Here is a 20,562-nt window from a genome sequence, read left to right as displayed (position 1 = left end):
ACTCAGCCTGCAGGGAGCAGGGGGGCCGATCGGGCCTCCCTTGCTCAGGTGACCGGGGGCCGAGGCTGCGGGGCCTCCACACAGGAACACACGCTCTTTCATGGAGAAGGGGCTGGCCCCGCAGACAGGGCCTCTCTGTGGCCCTGGTTAAGCGGCCGGCGTTATTTTTTTTTTTACTTCTGGCAGCCCTGGGGTGAAGCGCACACATTTTCAAAAGCTCCCGGTTTCCTGTTTTCATTAAGAAAGCCGGGAATGCCGAACCCCTGAGTGTGCTGGGGGTGGCGCCACCGAAGGCGGAGGGAGCCTTCATTGGTGCACCCTGGGCCTATGGCATCTGCGCTTGGCCACCCGGCTAAGTTTACGCAAATGTTGAACCTCCTTTCCATACGGGGTGAAGGACCGTGGCCTCGGAGCCACCGAGCGGGGTGTGCGGTGCCGCGGGGCGAGCCTGCGGGGAGCGCAGCGGGCGCCTGGTAGGTGTGCGGAGAGCTGGCTAGCCAGGGGGCGGGCGGGTCAGCAAATCCGGCCGCCTGGGGGCCTCATCCTGGGGTGGGGGGGGTGGGGGGGGGGTGCGATGGGGCTGAATTCCCTGGATTCCCCGGAGCCAGGACCCTGCAGGGGGGTTGAGAGCCACGGGCTGGTGGCGTCTGAGAGATCTGCCTGCCTCTGACACCGGAGCCTGCAGTTTCTCTTCGCTTGTGGAATTTCAGGCAGCGCCTGGAAACAGGTCCGGCTGCATATTTTGAATGACGTGCTGTCCATGTGGAGTTAAAAGGGAAGGAGAGGTGGAAAGACGCGGTCTTGTTAAGCGTGAGCACAGATCTCCAGGCGCGGGCGCCCTGCATCAACGCACCCTTCTTTGGTTAGAAAGTGCTGCGTGCTGTGCACCCCTTTGGAAGCGCTTTTCCCTGCGTGGTTGGGAATTGAAAGCTAATGCCTGAGTTCCAACAGCTGGAGCCGTCTGATACCGTTTTAAATCGGGGCACAAAGAACACACAACTTGTTAACTCCTCTGCTTGGCAACCATCTCGGTGTGCTTTTCTTTCCAGCATTTCAGAGGAAAGAGGGCGGACGGGGGTTGCTCAGAGCATTCCCATATCGGGTAGAAATGTCCAGCCGCGGGGCGGTGGGGAAGGGCAGGCTGGCAGCCCAAACTGCTGGAAGTACTGGGCCCTCCACAGCAGTCCGGTGGGGTCTGTATTCCCTTGTGTTCTCACTCACTGCTTTTGGGTCCTTTCCATAAGCTCCGAAAAATGCAGCGCTTCTCATTACGACTCTAGGGGGAAATCCAACAATTTAAACAAAACAAAAATGGCCTTGCTTTTCAGTTTGAAAAGCACAGCTCGGGGTCAGCCGCAAGCTCTGTGCCTTGAAAAGGACTTGTGTTCCCTTTGCTAAATGTCTGGTTTAGGCAGAAGTAGCATTTACCAAATGCCACATGATCCAGGGTTTGGACGGAGGCTTGCCCTTATTTCCATCCTCCTTTGCATCTGTTTGCATGCACCGCGGCTACAAAGCAAGGTATTCTTGGGACAGTGGATGTTTTGTCCACAAGAAGTCAAAGTTGGAGAAACTGTTTCCTCCGGCTGGCACAGGGTTGGCCTTTGTGTTTTAAACGGGAAAACACAAGGCAGAGTTGAAGTGTGTGCCCTGCCTTCTTGCATCCCTGCTGCTGGCGGTCATCACTCGGCTCTCTCAGTGAGGAAGGAGCCAAGGCCAGCTGTGATCTTGTGCAGGTGATCAGGCACGGGGACCCCTGGGCCACCGTTCGGTAAGGTGGCATGATCTGCACGAGGAGGTCAGTTATGCTAAGTGTTTTGTGTTGGTTTTTTTTTTTTTGTTTTTTTTTTTTTGCCTTTTGTGCCTCAGAGTGTACTTTATGAAATAGGAGTGTTCGTGGCTGCTATCCTACTTCAAGGGACTGTATATAACAAAAGAAATTATCTACTTGGAAATGCTTTTAAGTCTTTTAATGATTCTTTTAAAAAATAAAAATATTTAGTAAGGACTTGCTAAGTTCTTGGCTCTTTGAAATCATTATCTCATTACATTCTTTTAACAGCTTTATGGGTTAAATGCTGGCATTTTCATTTTTTGCTGGGGGGAGGGGAAACGGAAGTTCCCAAAGGTTTATTAGCTCACCCAGCTGTAAAGTTATAGATCCAGGATTCGAGCATAGGTCTGTCAACTCTTAACCATTTGTACGCCATAAGCGTCTATAGATGCAATCGGCGGACCTTTTTTACTTAAATTCAAGATATCGTGGCAGTGAACTGGTTAAATAATACCAGCTTCACACGCGCGCGCGCACACACACACACACACACACACACACTAGCTTTTGCCATTAAGTGTATTATATAGCATTAAAAGAGTGTCTTCTCTTTCTCCCTCAGGAAAAGCAGATGATGTTCTAAACGGGGACCATGACAAGGAGCAGAAAGACCCTTATTTTGTGGAGACTCCCTACGGTTACCAACTAGATTTAGATTTCCTCAAATACGTGGATGACATACAGAAAGGAAACACCATCAAGAAACTGAACATCCAGAAGAGGCGGAAGCCATCCGTGCCATGTCCGGAAAGCCGGCCCCCGCCTGGCCAGCAGGGTGTGTGGACTTCCACGGAGTCTCTGTCGTCTTCCAATAGCAATGACAACAAGCAGTGCCCCGGCTTCCTCCTAGCCAGGAGCCACGCGACATCAACTCCAGTCGCAAGGCTGCCCACCCCTCTGGACAGCTCGCCCACCTTTTTCACCATCCCAGAAAGTCGACAGCTGCCACCACCCTCACCACAACTCCCGAAGCACAACCTTCATGTCACCAAGACACTGATGGAGACCCGGAGAAGACTGGAGCAGGAGAGGGTCGCCATGCAGGCGACACCGGGTGACTTCCGAAGGCCCCGGCTGGCCAGTTTTGGAGGGATGGGCTCCACAGGCTCTCTCTCCTCCTTCATGGGCTCTGGAAACCACAATCCTGTCATGCACCAGCTTCAGAATGGGTACCAAGGCAACGGGGATTATGGTGGCTATGCCCCAGCTGCAGCCACCACCTCTTCCATGGGGAGCTCTCTCCGCCACAGCCCCCTGAGCTCAGGGATCTCCACTCCTGTGACCAACGTGAGCCCCGTGCACCTGCAGCACATCCGGGAGCAGATGGCCATCGCCCTGAAGCGCCTGAAGGAGCTTGAGGAACAGGTACGGACAATCCCTGTGCTCCAGGTGAAGATCTCCGTGTTGCAAGAGGAGAAAAGGCAGTTGGCCTCACAGCTGAAAAACCAGAACCAAAGAGCTGCATCCCAGAGCGACCTCAGCGGTGTGCGGAAGCGGTCCTACAGCGCTGGGAACGCGTCCCAGCTGGAACGGCTCGCCAAGGACCCGAGAAGTGGCGGGGAATTACACATCGACTACGAAGAGGAAGAGATAGAGAGCGTAGAGCAGAGCACGCAGAGGATAAGGGAGTTCCGGCAGCTCACAGCAGACATGCAGGCCCTGGAGCGGAAGATCCAGAGCAGTAGCTACGAGGCCCCCTCGGACCTCAGGGAGAACGGGGAGTGTCGGCCTCGAGAGCGTCGGTCCGTGGCTGCGGGTGCCGACGAGAACATGCATGACGTGGTTGTGTACCACAGAGGCTCCAGGTCCTGGAAAGATGCTGCCGTGGGGACAGTCACGGAGACGAGGGATTCCGGGGTCGGTGTGACTGAGGCCATGCTTGGGGTGACTACCGAAGCTGACAAAGAAATTGAGCTGCAACAGCAGACCATAGAAGCCTTAAAGGAAAAGATCTACCGCCTGGAAGTGCAGCTCAAAGAAACCACCCATGACCGAGAGATGACCAAGCTCAAGCAAGAGCTGCAGGCTGCTGGATCGAGGAAAAAAATCGATAAAGCCGTGATGGCCCAGCCGCTTGTCTTCAGCAAGATGGTGGAGGCGGTGGTGCAGACGAGAGACCAGATGGCTGGCCGTCACGTGGACGTAGTTGACTCGTGTGTTGGGACCTCTGTGCAGACAAGTAGCATAGGCCTCTCCTGCCGGCCCCACTGTGAGAATAAAGTCACGGGGCCGGAGCTGCCCATGGACTGGTGGATCGTGAAAGAAAGGGTGGAAATGCGTGACCAGTGCACTGGAAGGGCCGTGGAGACGTGCGATAGGAGCGTGGGCGTGGAAATCAGCGTCTGTGAAACAGGCAGCAACACGGAAGAATCTGTACACGACTTGACACTGCTCAAGACCAACCTGAACCTCAAAGAAGTGCGATCGATCGGCTGTGGAGACTGTTCCGTCGATGTGATTGTCTGCCCGCCGAAGGAGCGCACCTCCCGGAGCGTGAGCACGGAGCCCGCGGGCCGGGCGGAAGCTGCTGTCATGGCAGTGCCTCACACCGCCAGCCAGCACACCAGCACAGCTTTGGAGCAAGTGAACCAGTCCACCAACACCGAGACGGCCACCCTTGTCGAGTCCTGCACCAACACTTCCCTCAGCACCTCGGACAAGCAGACCAGCACCGGGACCGTGGAAACGCGGACCGTGGCCATAGGAGAAGGCCGCGTCAAGGACATTAACCCCTCCACCAAGACTCGGTCCATTGGAGTTGGCACGGTGCTCTCCGGCAGTTCTGGGCTTGACAGGCCATCAGCCGTGAAGACCAAAGAGTCCGGCGTGGGCCAGATAAATATCAATGACAACTACCTGGTTGGTCTCAAAATGAGGACCATAGCCTGCGGGCCCCCCCAGTTGACTGTGGGGCTGATGGCCAGCAGGAGGAGTGTAGGTGTTGGGGATGAGCCTGTAGGAGAGTGCTTGGCGGGCCCCCAGCCTCAGGCTCCTTCCGGAATGGTGACCGGCTTGGATCACTACATTGAGCGCGTCCAGAAGCTGCTGGTGGAACAGCAGGCGCTGCTGGCTGAGAACTATAGTGAACTGGCGGAAGCGTTTGGAGAGCCTCACTCGCAGATTGGCTCGCTCAACTCGCAGCTCATCAGCACCCTGTCATCCATCAATTCCGTCATGAAGTCTGCAAGCACCGAAGAGCTGAGGAACCCTGACTTCCCCAAAACGAGTCTGGGTAAAGCCGCAGGTAGGTAGCGCTCTGCGGGACCTGGGGATGAGGAAGGGTGGGGACTGTATTTCTAGAACCATTTCAAAATGCTAGAACCCCGGAGAAAGCTTTGGAGTGGTCATTTGGTAGAATGATTGAAAACCGTGGTTAAATCTGCTGTTGCTCATTGGCTGGTAGCTTCTTTGGCCTCTGCCCGAGGACTAAGGCTAGAAGAAGAAAAGCAAACGAATGCTGGCTGGCCTAGGGTCTAATCTCCTGGGACTGCTGCTTTGATATGATGTCTTCCAGTTATTTATTTACTTGCTCATTTAATTTAGAAAGGCTTATAAAAGGTCCTTTCATGTTTGTAGCCCCAATTACCAGTGTATTTTTTTTTTACCAGTATATTATTGATTAAAAAAAATACTGGTAGAAAATGTTGTCAATTAAAACTTTTTATGAGGGGAGGGAGACTCCATTAATTCATATTAATCCAGCAAATAATGATTGAGTTCCAGCTCTGTTTCAGGCGTAGGTGTCAGCTCCTGTCCTGACATTCCAGTCGGGGGCACAGGCAATAAACGGTAGACCTAACCTATGTCAGGTGGTGATACGTGCTGTGAAGAAAAGAACTCCAGGTCCAGGAATAGTGAGTGGTGGTGGTCTGAGGGGGGGCTGTTTGAGATGGGGTGGCCCAGGAAGGCCTCTCGGATAAGCCAGAACTCGGAGAGAAGGGAGCCCTAGCCCACTGTTTGTTTTGATCTGTGCTTACAGTTTTGTCTTCCTCATCCTTGCCCTTATTCATGGGGATTCCTGCTCACCCCCTGGTTTTGTTTTTTTTTTAAGTTGAAGTTAATAATTGAGAAATTAGCCTGGAAGATTTCATGACATATAACATTTCCCTAGAAGCCTCACTAGAATGACTCCCCTTGTTATTAGTGTTGTGTGTCTCTAAGAGTGCTAATATCCGCCCAGGACGGGCCTTCATTCCTGGCTGTCCTGGTGTCACGAGCCAGCGAGACCTGGGGAAGCAAAGTCAGCCTTCTTTCCAGGGCATTGTAAAGTGGGGCCTGGAAGGGCTCTCATCCTAGAAGGTTGTCAGCGTGTTGATCACTGGCATGTGGTGAGCACAGGGTCACTGTTGCTGTCATTGGTGGTTGTGCTAGTCGCATGTTGAATGTGGTTTCCTTTGTTGACCTGCTAAACTGCAGTGTGAGGTTCGGGAGGCCACTGCAAACATATTCTCAACTCTGACCAAAGGCGACATGCAAAACGAATGTAAATGCTTCGTGTGATTTGTGTGATGTAGATGAAACTTAAACTTATTTTCTTTGATTGGTTTTAGAGAGAGAGGAAAAGGGAGAAAGAGAAACATTGATTTGTTGTTCCACTTATTCATTCATTCATTGATTGATTCTTGTATGTGCCCTGACTGGGGATTGAACCTGCAACCTTGGTGTAACGGGATGACACTCTAACCAACTGAGCTACCCAGTCAGGGCCCTAATATGCATTAAATTTAATTATAATGTGAAAATGTCCAGTATTTTAGACGTAATTGTAAGTAAGCCATTAACAAGAATTTCAAAGTCTTTCTGTTTCTCTCTATATATAGCCTAAAGAGTAGTGGTGGCTGAAATGGACTGAAATATCTCTTATATCTTCCTACGTTTCCACTTTCAATACTGAATCAATATTAGCTTTTAGTAACCGTGCTGTGGAACAGACAGTTTATTGTAGGAGAAAAAAATGGACATGACCATGACAGCTGATGTGTGCGTTTTTGCCTTTTAGAATCAAAGGAGTCTAATAAATGTTCAGGGGAGTCATTTTAGAGTAAACAGGATTAAAATGATATGTGGACTGAAGCAAGAGTCTTAAGTAACTAATAATATGTCTCTCTCCACTTCTTTTTTTAAAAATCATGATGTCAGATGTTGAAGTCAAAATAAAACCCTTAAAATACCTCCAGACACAGATGGTACAGTAGATCATCCATTATAAAGGCATTTTCCTGCCAGCCTTCCTCCCTCCTCCCCAAACTGGGGCTTCTATTTCACATTCTTGACAAAAATATTCAGCTGAACCATTGGGGTAATCTGCCTGACACCCCGCACAGCAAGAGGGGGAAGAAAGTGGCGTCTGGCTGTGCTACAGTGTGTTTTGGTCTATTTCCAGTCACACCGATGTCCCACACATCTCTGTTTAGGTCTGACCCTGCACATGCACACCTCATTAATCGGCTAAAACGCACGAGCGCCACAGCACTGGTGAGCAAAAATATAAATATATTTAATAATACTTATTGGGTCGTAGTGGCAGCTCCCTCTCAGAACGCACAAGAACAACTTCAAAGTATTTCTGTAATCCACATCACATTTGTATTTTAAGCGTTTTGCTTTTAAAGTTCCAATGAAGAAGGAATTCGGTTAGGGACTCAACCCAGGATGTTAAATGTTTGTTATCTGGTGTTTGTTCTATGAACTGAAAATGAAAGCAGCTTGATCTATGGTCTAGCGAGAGCGGCGGTACCTGCAAGCTGTGAAGATTAAAGGTGTGTCAGAATGCCCTGAGGCTTACTGTGCACACCATATAATAAACCGTGTTGCTCACACACAGTGTTTCATGCATATTGCTGTACCAAAAGGCATACTGGAGTTTGGGAAGGTATTCATTTCAGACTTTCTGTTCCAAATAAAATGATAGGGAATTTGGGTCTGACATCTACCAAAAAGATCATATAAGTGATTGTGTATGTTATGTCAACCTAATACTTTAGTGCGAAGGAGCTGTTAAGTTTGGGCTCCAAAGCCAGACATTCTGGGTTCAGATTCTTTCTCTGCCACTAGGACAGCTTGTCTTCGTTCCCTCACAGGGTTGAAATGAAGATTTAATGAGTTAGTGAGAGGAAAGCATGTGGAACAGTCTGCAGCACGGAGTATATAAATGCTCAATAAATGCTGGCCGTCATTGCTATTACTGTTTTTAGTACTTCCAGAAATGGAAATGTGGACATAGAACAAATTGCCAAACAGAAATAGTACAAATGATCTTCTGTTTTTAATCCAAATTTTCATCTTCATCATTCTGGCTGGCCATTGCCTTCTTCCCCCAATTATATTATGCCTCCCCAACTAACAATTTTATCAAAATAAAAAATATATATAGATAAAAATGGGAAAATACGAAGTAGGAAGAATAAATTTTCAGTTCAGGCTCATTCAGAGTCTGCGTGAAAGCCCAAAACGAAGCCAAAATTAAATTAAGTATATTAGCGTCCAGTCTAGAAAATTCTCTTAAACTTGCCTATGGTTGAAGATTTGAGGGTATAACTTGTTGGTATGCAAAAGAGCATTATTTTTAGCAGCTTTATTATGCCTAAACTCCGACCATTTTCTTAAAATTATAACAAGTATGTGCTCATAACAAATAGCAGTTCAGAAGACCGTAAATAAAGAATGACAGCCTCTCCCTCATGCCCTCAGGGGGTGACCTCCTGTGTGTGTCGGGTACATACAAGTGTGTATGTGAATGGGGCTGTATTTTAGAGGCATACTTTTTTAAACAAAAGTTGAATCATGCATATTCTATGCATTTGTCACGTAACAGATCACAGACATTTTCCCTGAATTTGGTGCTGACCAAAGATGTTCTATAAAATACTTTTTAATTCCTAGTAATTGAACTTTCATGTATTATTTATATAGGTAATAAGTAGATTGTAATTAAGAATTTAAGAAGAAATAAGTTTCTGCTATCCAAGAAACCTTAGGAAAAGAATGTTTATGCTTCCTGTAAATCAATCGGATTGTTTTGGTTTGAGGAGTGGGTTAATATTTCTTTTCTTTTCTTTCTCTCTGGAAGAGGAAACAGGAGAGAAAATTCTAGACAAATGACATGCAGTTACAAATACTCTAAATATATTATAACTGTCTCTGAGGAAATACAAACAAAACTATCTATAATGGTGGAACTGAACTGCCTGCCACATGAGTTATAGAAAATTTATCTCTCATACTCAAACAGAAGAACTGCGTTTTAAATCAGCTTCCACATTTGCACTGTTCATTTATCTCGGGTTTGTTAAAAAGTTTATGAACTTGAAGTCATTCCCGTAATCGTGAAAGCAGTTTTGTAGACAGAGATGTGAGCCAAAGCAAAAGCAGGGAAATAAATTGTTACAAAATACCATTTCTAGTTAGTTTTCTCCTCGTTCAAATAATAACATTTACTTGTCCTGGTACCTTTTTTTTTTTTTTAAATAATAATTGTCTTTTAATCAATGCTACAAGAGCATCAGAGTATTCCTGGCACCCTGCAGTATGTACTGTCAAGAGGTAGTTAGCTGGTCCTGGCACTGGCTGTCCAGGAACTTGGAGAATCCCTGTGGAAAGGGAGAGCCTGAGCTTCCACGCCCTTCTGTGTCATGAGAACATGAGAAGGATGCATTAGATTTCTCATGCAGGGGGCTCTTTCAGCAGAATTTTCATATGAAACTAGCTCTTCACCAGACTGCCCATCAGATTCAGCTGGGGAACTCTTCCAAAATTCATGGGTTTCCTGCTGTCATCCACCACCACCATCACCAACCCTATAGGCACACCCCAGGCCCTATTTCAGGGAAATATTGTTGGAATAAACAGCCTTGGAGTGAGGCTTCTTAACCTAGGGTCCATAGCTTCATGAACATTTTTGTGTTTGGAATTTTTATGAAGAAAGTGCATAATTTTCATCAGAGTCTCAAAGGGGATAACGACCCTCAGAAGGATTGAAATTGCAGATCGGTTTCAGACCTTGGGGAAAAGTACTCCAGTCCTGAGAAAAATCCTTTACAGAGTTTAAAATCTGTTCACCCCGTTTGTGAGCCCTTTAGTTGACACTCATTTCAAAATCTTCCTCTTTAAAAAAAAATATGTTTTAATTGATTTCAGAGAGGAAGAGAGAGAGGGAGAGAGAGAAACATCAGTGATGAGAGAGAATCATTGATGGGCTGCCTGCTGCACGCCCCTTACTGAAGAGGGAGCCCGCAACCCCAGGCCTGAGTGGGAATCAAACCGTGACCTCCTGGTTTTTAAACCGATGCTTTATCATGTTCAGTGGGTACTAGTGAAATGCACGTGCCGCCTGGGGAAAAGATGCAGGTTTACTTTGACGCCTACTCGTGTACTCGGACCGAATCCTAAAATGTGCAGTTCAATTTCTGGCTAAAGCACAGAGATTAGTGGTTTGTGAGAACGAAATGGCTTTGAATTCCTGACGTCCATTCATAAATGACAAGGGATTGTTGAGTGGGGATGATGGCTACCGCTGTTTATTCTTCTTCTAAACAGCAAGTCACTTGTATCTCAATAAAGATGTCTCAAGTCTGCTCTGTACCCTTCTCCTTTGGGGTCCATTGATAGTTATGCAGTCAGTGTCCACTATATGCAAAGTGTGGCACTGCAACAAAGAGAGAGAGTGGTCCCATACCTCGAAGGACTTGGGAAGCCGAGACATAGAGCACAAATATGAATGATGACCCCTGGCAGTATATGTTAGCCCCCAGATAGTGTGCACATACACAGTGCTGGAATTGTTCAGCTGGCATCAAGCTCTCTGAGGCAAGGGAGGGGATGAGCGTGGGGAGCAGAGGAGGACGTTAGCTCAATCTGAGGAACAGAGAGCACATCTGCTCAACCCAGCTTCAGTCACTGCAGCTTGTCAGTGTGGGTTTTCTGGGTTGCCTTGGGATGGTGTGTAATTAGATGTGGGTGGGGTTGTGGTGAGGAAGAATCTGATTCTTAATCTACTCTTAACATTTTAATTTCTGAGTACCCACTTTTAGATACATTCATAACAGCTGTCTGGCATTTTCTCAAGAAAATATTAAAGTGGCCCTAGAAATTATTAAACTGCAGCTCTGGCCGTGAAAGTTTTTAATCGCCAGTTCAAGTTGACTGTTTATGTTGGTGACCACCTGTAGTGGCATTCAGGCGGTGCTTGAGAAACGGAAAGGGATTGTCCCTTCTCCACCAAAGCTACATACTTCCTCCCCCCCACCAAAAAAAAAAAAAAAAAAAGTCATAAGAGGTACCCAAAATAGGTGATCCTTCATAAATAACCTCTGTCTATTCCCCAAACCCACGTGTGGGCTGACAAGGGTGAATTCATGTGCAAGCTCTTTTCTTCTTGGAAAAACTAGAAGTACTATTTCAAATCCCTTTGAATTCTTATACTTTGTGAAAATACCTAAATCATTGAGTGGCCTCCGTAATGATTCAGAAATTTCAGTCCTACCTCTTCTTGACAAGTAAGCTAAGTGTTCTTTAAAAATCCTATCACAGTGTCTAGCTCAAAATTGGCACCGTAACATGGTTAATTGTCCCTAGTTGTGTTTTCAGAAAGCACTCGACATTGTGAATAAAAATATGAGTTAGCATGCCAGAAGAGCTGGAATGTGTGAACAGAGCAACTTTTAAAATCTATTTTAGTAAATTTTTTAAAAAATCAACAGATCGAGAAGCACTGCTCTTTCCTAACACAGATACCCATTCTGGGTGAATAAACATCTCAGAGGAAACTGGAGAAGGGGATCTCTTTAAAACTCCTCCAGTTCTATTTTTCATTGAATAACTTTTCTTACCAAATAAATTTGCTTTTAACATTTCTAAAGAAAGTAAAAAAAAAAAAAATGTTTTCAGGTTACTTATTTTTCATTATAGTTTGCCTTAGCTAGTATAACTATCCATACATTAATCACTAAGTACACTTGAGAATAAGAATTAATGTTTCGAAGTGGTTCTTATTTTCGAGGAGAAAATCATATTTTTGTCACTTGCTCTCTTAGCCATCACATCTGGTCAAGTCATAAAATGAGGCTTGTGCTTTATTGGCCTTTGTGGCAATTTTGAGTTCATGACCAAAGTTGCCCACTCCCCAGCTCACTTACTCCCCAGGTGGGAGTTTGGAGCATCTAGGCCAGAATTCTGAGGGCGCTTCCTGTTACTCCTGTTTGTTGTTTTTCCCATATTGTTTGGGTAGTATTTACTGCTTGTCAGGGATTCCTACCATTAGGGGTCCAGGCCTGTTAATAACTAAATTACCAGTAATTCCTAAGAACTCACATGACCCAAGTTGATGGATTGAAACCAGATGGAAGTCTAAACTCTTGTTTTTAGCAGTTGAGTTTGTTTTGTTTTGGTTCTCAGTCCTGGATGCTCATTAGAACCACTTGGGGAGCTGTTAAAAACAAACTAACTAATATTTAGGCCCACCTGCAGCTAGTTCATTACATCTGTATTTTTAAAAGTGCCACCTCCAACTCAGGTGATTTTAAAAGGCGCTGAGGTTGAGGCCATTGAATTTTCTTGGCCGCTTTATTTCTGGCTTTCTTGGCTGCACTTTCCCTGTGTTTTACTTAAACACAGCAGTCAACTGTCACAGTCTCATGCTAGTGCGTGTGTGATCTTACGTGTGCCCAATAACTACGATGGGTCTTACGAGTCCACACCGCTGTTTGTGGGCCATTTAAGATCAGCCAGGGTTTCAGTACCATCTGAAAAACATTTTCTGTCAATAAAGGTGACAAGTTCCCTCTGATTTCAGTGAATGAGAATTGGTTTAATATTTAATGTTGTTCTTTGCCTTGCTAGTCAGCCTAAACAGAATCCTCGTGACTTTCAGTTGAATTACATAGGCACTTACCAAAGGCTTTCTATTGTCCAGGGCTATTTTAAGCACTGAAGAGCACACCAGATATGAACATGGCACCAAGAGACTCAAGCTTACATTCTCCAGGAGGAGACTCACATGAAACAGAGAAAACAGCGGGCAGGATATATTTTGGTCAGGACAAGGAGGGGGAAAAGAGGTGTCAGTGGAATTGTGTCATAGGAAAAAGCTATAGAGAGAGAATTGGGGCCCAGTCTTGATTAGAGTGTGGGTAGAACTTAACTGGCAAAAGCAGCCGAAATTGCAGGCCTGTAGAACAGTCTAGTAGAGAAGGTCACCGAAGTGGGAGTCATTAAGTCACTAGACCACTCTGAATCAGTAGACGGTAGTAGCTGAGCAGGGAAAAAATCCCACAGGCAAGAAGAATCGATCCACACTCATCAAGAAGTATCCTCAAATGCCTGCTTGAGCAGTTGGACCTTGATTGGAGAACCCTTAAAAAGCCCTAGTTTACAAAGCTAAGCTGTGTGAAGAGAAGTGGTTGCCTTGGCTGGGGAGATTATCTGGAAGGATGGGGACTTGTGGGTTTACTGGGTGGTTAGAAGTGTCTGTGTCTTAATTTGGGGGTGGTTACACGGGCATTTACCAAAACTCACCAACTCTACACTTAAATTTTTTTTCATTCTATTGTATATAAATTATACTTCAATTTTAAAACATTTTTTGAAAGCTGTATTTAAAAAGAAAGAGAACCAATGGATTAAAAGACTTAAAAACCATAGCAGCCAATGGAAGTATAGGACTGGGATTCTGATTTAAACATTTTCAAGAGACCATTGGACAGATTTGAAGACTGACCAGATAATGTGGTAATTTTAAGAAATTATCCTTTTTTTTTTTAGGTTTGATAGTTCTAGCATTATAGTTCTTTTTGAGAGTTCTTTGTCTTAGGAATATATACTAAAATATTTATGGATGCAAGTGATAGGATCTCTAGCTCTTGCTTCAGAATAATTCTGAGTGGGTGGAGGAAGTAAAGATGAGACCAGATAGCTCTGATCATTGTTGGAGCTGGTGATGTGAACTCAGGGATTCCTTTCTTTTTTTAAAAATATTTTTTTATTTTTCAATTGCAGTTGATGTACAATATTATATTAGTTTTAGATGTACAAACCAGTGATTAGACATTTATTGTGTATCTTATGAAGTGTGATCACCCTCAATAAATTTAGTACGCATCTAACACCATGCATAGTTATTACAGTATTATTGACTATATTCCCTACGCTGTACTTTACATCCCCGTAACTGTGCTGTAACTCCCAATTTGTACTTCTTAGTCCCTTCCCTTTTTCACCTAGCCCCACCCAACCCCTCTTCTATCTGGGAAATGACGATGTGTTCTCCGTATCTATGAGCCTGTTTGTTCTGCTTATATACTTTGTTTAGATTCCATATATAAGTGAAATCATATGGCATTTGTCGTTCTTTGCACAGTACAATGCCCTCCAGGTGTATTCATGTTGTTGCAAATGGCAAGATTTCTTTCCTTTTTTTCTTTTTTTAATGACTGAGTCCTATTTCATTGTATATATGCACAACTTCTTTATCCATTCATCTGTTGATGGAAACTTATGCTGCTTCCCTGTCTTGGCTATTGTAAGTAATGCTTCAGAGAACATACAGATGTCTTTCCGATTTAGTGTTTGGGGACTCTTTGGATCAGTACCCAGCAGTGGACTTGCTGGGTCCTTTGTTGTCTCTTGTTATAGCCTTTGTTTTAAACTATGTTTTGTCTGATATAAGTATTGTACCTCAGCTTTTGTTTGTTTGTATCCATCTTCATGAAATATCTTGTTCCATCCCTTTTACTATCAGTTTTTATTCGTCTTTCATTCTGAAGTGAGTCTCTTGTAGGCAGCATATGTAAGGATCTTGTTTTGTTATCCATTCAGCCACCATATGTCGTTTGATTGGAGCATTTAATCCATTTTCATTTAAAGTAATTGTTGATAGGTTTGTATTGTCATTTTATTATTCATATTTTTATCCTTTTTTTTTTCTTCTTATAGAAGACCCTTTAATATTTCATGTAATATTAGTTTGGTAGTGGTGAACTCCTTTACCTTTTTCTTGTCTGAGCAGTTCTTCATCTGTCCTTCGATTCTAAATGATAGCTTTGCTGGGTAGAGTAATTTTGGTTGTAGCTCCTTGCTTTTCATCACTTTGAATATTTCGTGCTAATCTCCTCTGGCCTGTAAAGTTTTGCTGTTGAGGAATCAGCTAACAGTCTTATGGGAACTGTCTTGTAAGTAACTGCTTTTCTCTTGCTGCTTTTAAGACTTTCTTTGTCTTTAATCTTTGGCTTTCTAATTATTATGTGACTTGGTGTTGGCCTCTTTGGGTTTATCTTGTTTTGAACCCTCTGTGCTTCCTGGACTTATGTCTGTTTCCTTCACCAGGTTAGGGAAGTTTTCCTTTTTTTTTTTTTTTTTTTTTTTTAATAGGTTTTCAATTCCTTACTCTCTCTCTTCTCCTTCTGGCACCCCCATGATGTGAATGTTGATATGTTTGAAGTTGTCCCCAGAGGCTCCTTACATTGTTCTCTTTTGGGGGAGGAGGGTGTTTGTTTTTAATATTTTTATTGGTTTTTAAAGAGAGGGGAAAGGAGAGGGAGAGAGAAAGAGAAACATCAATGTGAGAGCAGAACGTCGATCTGCTGCTTCATGTATGCTCTCTACCAGGGATCAAGCCTGCATCCTGGACATGTGCCCTGACTGGGAATTGAAACAGCAACGTTTTGGCATATGGGACGATGCCTAACCAACTGAACCACACTGGCCAGGGCCTCTTTTTGGAGGGGATTCTTTTTTCTTCTTGCTGCTCTGATTGGGGTTTTCTGATTCTTTGGCTTACAAATTGCTGATTTGGTCCTCTCTTTTATCTACTCTACTGTTGATTTCAGTTAGTGTATCCTTCACTTCTGACTGATTCTTTTTTATGTTTTCTATCTCCATTATTATGTAAACTCTTTGTTGAGGTTCTCACTAAGTTCATTTATTCTTCCTCTAAGTTCATTGAGCATCCTTATAACCAGTGCTTTGAACTCTGCATCTGGTAGATTGCTTCTCTCCATTTTATGTATTTCTTTTCTGGAGTTTTTTTCCTATTCTTTCCTTTGGGGCATGTTTCTTTGTCTCTCATTATGGCTGTCTTGCTGTGTTTGTTTCTATGTATTAGATAGAGCTGCTATGTCTTCCAGTCTTGGCAAAGTAGCCTAGGTATCCTATATGCCCAATGGTGTAGCCTTCTTGGTCACCCAAAGTAGGTACTCCACTTGTGCCCCCCAGCTCCCCACCCCATGTGGGCTGTATGCATGCTCCTGTTGTAGTTGAGCCTTGATTGCTGCTGGCCTGCCACAGAGAAGGGCCCACTTCAGCTGAGCTCTGGTTCCCAATGAGTCCTCCCTTTTGGAGTCTGCCCCTTGAATGTGTCGCTCCTGGAGGTGGTTGGGTGGTACTTCAGCATGGTCTGAAGCTGTCCACCAGGTGTGCTGGCTCTGGTCTCCCAAGAGGTGCAGGCCAAGGTCAGCCGCTTCCTGTGCCCTGCCTGGAACCATCTGGCATGAGCTACAAAGCGATCTGCAGATGGCTACTACATGTGCTAGGCTTGGAGGTGCCCAGGTAAGGCCAAACCATGAACTGAGGCTGGCTGCCAGCATGCCAGGCCTGGGGCTATGTAGCAAGAGCTTTGGGGCACTCCAAAGCCAGATGCTGCTTATTTGGGGGTTTGTGAACCCTTGAGAGATGTCAAGAAAGTCTGTAGCATATGAACCAAGACAGGCCATTTGTATGGAAAAGCCACTGGAATTGGCTTGGTGGGCCCACAAGTTGGGTGGGGCATGGTCTCACCAGGACAGGCTTAACAGTGTTAGGCAGGTTAATAAGAGACTCAGACGTGGTGCCCTCCTGCCAGCTCTAGGGGGAGGGCTCAGCAAAGGAACAATGGCTTCTGCCAGCAGTTCTGTCTGGGAGAAAGCTGCCCTTCCAACCCTCCCCCCAAAGCCAGACAGTTCTGTTTCTCCCTCGATGTCTCTGGCACCTTTCCAGCTGCTGCCCCAGCGCTGAATGAACACAGGGATTTCTTACACCATCTACTTTTATGTTTAAGATTTCAATAATAATAGTAACGATTACTGTATATTTGCATGTTAAAAATAATTATTTTTAACATGCAAATATACAGTAATTATGAAAATGCTTATTGAAGGTGTTTCTCTAGAAAGAATGTTCTGGCCTTGGGGATTTACTATGGAGACTTTAGAGGTTACTGTAGTAATTTCAAAGTAATGATGAATGTACTTGGAGGAGGAATGAAGATAAATGATGATAAATCCCCTGTTTTGTTTATTTGCTTAAAATAAGTCAAAGGCGTTTTAGACATCTTATATTTGCTGCTGGGAGACACATCAGGTTATGGGGCATTAAATAATACTTGGAGAGCTGCGTTCAGTATTGTGTGTGTGAGCTGAGGAGGGAGGTGGGTTTGTGAAGGAATTACCAGGAGGTACCTTCAGAGCTAGAGGAGGGAACATTGTGTTTTTGATTAGGGGACAAAGTGCTGTTCACAGAATTACAAAATGTGACTTCAAGTCACTGAACCTTCCTGGCCTTCAGAATTCATAATCTCTCACATTGAACATTTTTCCTCCCTCTACCCTTTTTTTATTACAGTATTGTTTTAAACTAGTAGTTTCCAAAGTGGGCCAGCTGCATCAAAATCGCTTGTGAATGGGTCAGTGGTGTGTGTGTGTGTGTGTGTGTGTGTGTGTGTGTGTGTGTGTGTGTAGGCAGGGGGGAAGGTGGGTCAGAAATGCCCTGATTTATAGAATGATTTTCTGGCAGCAAGTGCCTGGGAATCAGCATTTTAACAAATACCCCAGGTGAACCTATGGAAAATGGAGTTTGACAAGAAGAGATTTATAGGCTATCATGGTTCTTTTTCTTCTGATTGCCTCGAAATGCAATCAGTACTTAAATTTCTCCTAAGGGATTTCAAAGCTTTTTTGTCCAAGAATGTTGTGATCAAATTCTTACCATGTGACGTTATTGTGTGTAGATTTCAATTTTGTGGTTGTACTAGAAGCTTATATTTGTAATGCATAGTTTAGAAAATAGAGACACAATGAAGAAAAGATTATAAAAACCCATAATTCTTTAGCCTTACAAAAGCAGTGTTAAATAGGTTTGTTGCATATCCTTCCAGGCTTTTTCTAATATGTGTTCATCTACACCAATAAAAGAGTAAGATGCAAATTGCAGTACCTTCGTGACACCCACCAGCCAATCAGGAGTGACTATGCAAATTAACCCAACAAAGATGGCGAGTTAATTTGCATGCACAGGTGCCAAGCGGCTGGGGGCAGGATGGGACGCAGGCGTTCTGTACCGCCCCAGCCGCTCTGGGCCTCTACGCAGTGGGGGAAGGTGGAAAGGCAGCTCCGGGCAGGAGCGAAGGCGGTGCCGGCAGCCAGGGGAAGGAAGGCCCATTCTTGCAAGAATCTTCGTGCATCGGGCCTCTGGTATAAATATAATTATTTACCAAAATAGGTTTCTTTTCTTTATACTATTTTATAGCCTATTTTTATTAATTTTTATTTTCATGTAATCTTAATCTTTATAGCCTATTTTTAAAACTCATTAACACATTATGCTCATCTTTCTATGTTAATAAATGTCCACCTACATCAACATTTTGAATGGCTGTGTGGAATTTCGTTGTATAAATGTACCAGACTTATCACATCTGTTTCTTTTTCTTTTTTTTAGTATATATTTTATTGATTTTTTTACAGAGAGGAAAGGAGAGGGGGAGAGAGAGAGAGAGTTAGAAACATCGATGAGAGAGAAACATCAATCAGCTGCCTCCTGCACACCCCCTACTGGGGATGTGCCCGCAACCAAGGTACATGCCCTGGACTGGAATCGAACCTGGGACCCTTGAGTCTGCAGGCCGACGCTCTATCCACTGAGCCAAAACGGTTAGGGCCACATCTGTTTCTTACTGGCACTCTGTGATATTCACCTCTTTTTATTGTTTTACCCAGGGAAATAGGGACTATCCTTCTATATATTTTTTTTGTACATCTTCAGCATAAAGTTTCTAGAAATGAAATTGCTAAGTCATTTGATAAAAGTGATTTTGAGCACAGTGAATCAATGTTCACTATAGGAAAAAATAAAGGCAAATACAGGGAAAAGTTAAAATCATCATAGCTTTCGGATAACTTTTCTGTTTTTGTGTGTGAATATATTAACATGTTTTAATAGGATTATGCCATACAGAGAATTTTAATATCTGCTTTTCTCATTTAACCATATATTGTAAATATCTTCCCATGTTAGCCATATTGAAAATTCTGTGATATACCTATATACATTAATTGCATAGTACTTCATCCAATTTTTTCTGCTTCAGTCAGTGAACAAATATTAAGTACCTAACATACACAAAAGCAATCTGGTAGGTGTGGTGAGAGAAACAAAGTTGGTTAGAAATGTTTGGTGTCCTTAAAATATTTACAGACTAGAGGGGAGTCTCATGCAGTCACACAAATCACCTGCTGCCTTGTGTTATAGATCCTGTAAGGGTATGAAGGATGGGCTGTGAGAGTTCAGGGAAAGGCAAGCTATTTTTCTTTAGGGAGGTGAGGGAAGACTCAGAAGAGGGCATGATGGGAGGGCTTGACCATGTGGAGGTGGGGGAGAGGAGCGTGCCAGGTGGAAGAAGGGCATAACAGAAGTGTTTCCATCTGCCGGGATACAGTCCCCACCCCAGGAAGGACCCCAGGCGTAGAGGGCAGTAAACTTGGAGAGGTCCCTTGGTGCCAGGTTGCAAATGATCTAGACTCTCTGGCTCTGTGTTTCCCGAGTGATGGGGAACTTTTTAGGTTTCGTTTTAGCTGAGGTAACGATGGGATTTGAGCTGAGCAGGAGTGTTGCTCTGCAGCAGCATGCGGGAGGGGGAAAAAGGAGGAAGTGGGACCGTCAGGACGCTATACTGGTGGCCCAGCTTAAGGCTCGGTGAGCAGAGAGAATGAGAAGCTTCGGATAGGCTAATAAAGGAAAAGATTAAGAGTCAAGAAGGCCTTGGGGGTTTGCGTTTGGGTGGCTTGGATAGTAGTTCCACGAATGCAAAAAGAAATTGTGGGGGGTGGGGGAGGAACACTTAAGAAAATGATGAGTTGCAAGAATCTTTTTATTTTCGACCATTTAGTCCATTTGGTTTGGTTCCAGAATTACACACTTCTTGCCCCTTCTCCTTCCTGACAGGAAGTAATTTGGAATACACCTGTAGGTGTGGAGGCCAACAGGCAGGAGGACCGTTAAACACGCAGACATCCCGACTCGGACGGGAGGTGGGGTTCACAGAAGGAGAGCCCGTCTGCAGCGAGGACACCTTCCCCTCTCAGGAAAGCACGCTGTCTGCAGTGAACCTGACAGATGACCAGATAGCCGCTGGCCTCTACGGTAACCTTCCTCCCGCCCAGCCCAGCCCCTCCCGGCGTCAGCATTCCAGGCCGGCGGCACCGGCGTTCCAACCTGAGGTCCCTGTGCCTAACAAACGAACTCACCTGGAGGTGGACCTAGGCGAGCTTTAGGATTACTAAAGAAAGAGCTCTGTGGTCCCTTTAAGAAAACTCACCTGATTTTATGAAATAGAAAATATTTTAAACAGCGTTTCCCTCTTTCACAGTCTGGAAGGCATGTATTTCCCCCAGGTTATTTCAGCTGAAGAAAAGTTATAATAATAACCCTTATTTTAGTGCCTAAATGGTTTATGAAGATCAAATGAGACACGACATCACTTTATA

At 44.7% G+C, this 20,562-nt stretch overlaps 1 protein-coding gene across 4 annotated transcripts in view; it reads left to right on the top strand.

Moving 5' to 3' along the window:
• Positions 1–20,562, top strand: part of KANK1 (KN motif and ankyrin repeat domains 1) — a 178,319-nt gene that overhangs the window by 143,794 nt on the left and 13,963 nt on the right. For 3 of the 4 annotated variants that reach the window (XM_028150504.2, XM_054727752.1, XM_054727751.1), the window contains exons 4-5: positions 2,397–5,078; positions 20,021–20,218. In XM_028150504.2, coding sequence (XP_028006305.2) covers positions 2,397–5,078; positions 20,021–20,218 — 2,880 coding nt within the window. Of the gene's footprint in view, positions 1–391; positions 474–2,396; positions 5,079–20,020; positions 20,219–20,562 lie in introns of those variants that run through there. The other variant, XM_054727753.1, reaches the window with a different exon arrangement.

This window comes from Eptesicus fuscus, chromosome 15 (genome assembly GCF_027574615.1).
Source record: "Eptesicus fuscus isolate TK198812 chromosome 15, DD_ASM_mEF_20220401, whole genome shotgun sequence".
Taxonomy (NCBI): Eukaryota; Metazoa; Chordata; class Mammalia; order Chiroptera; family Vespertilionidae; genus Eptesicus; species Eptesicus fuscus.
This window is presented reverse-complemented; position numbering and strand designations above follow the sequence as displayed.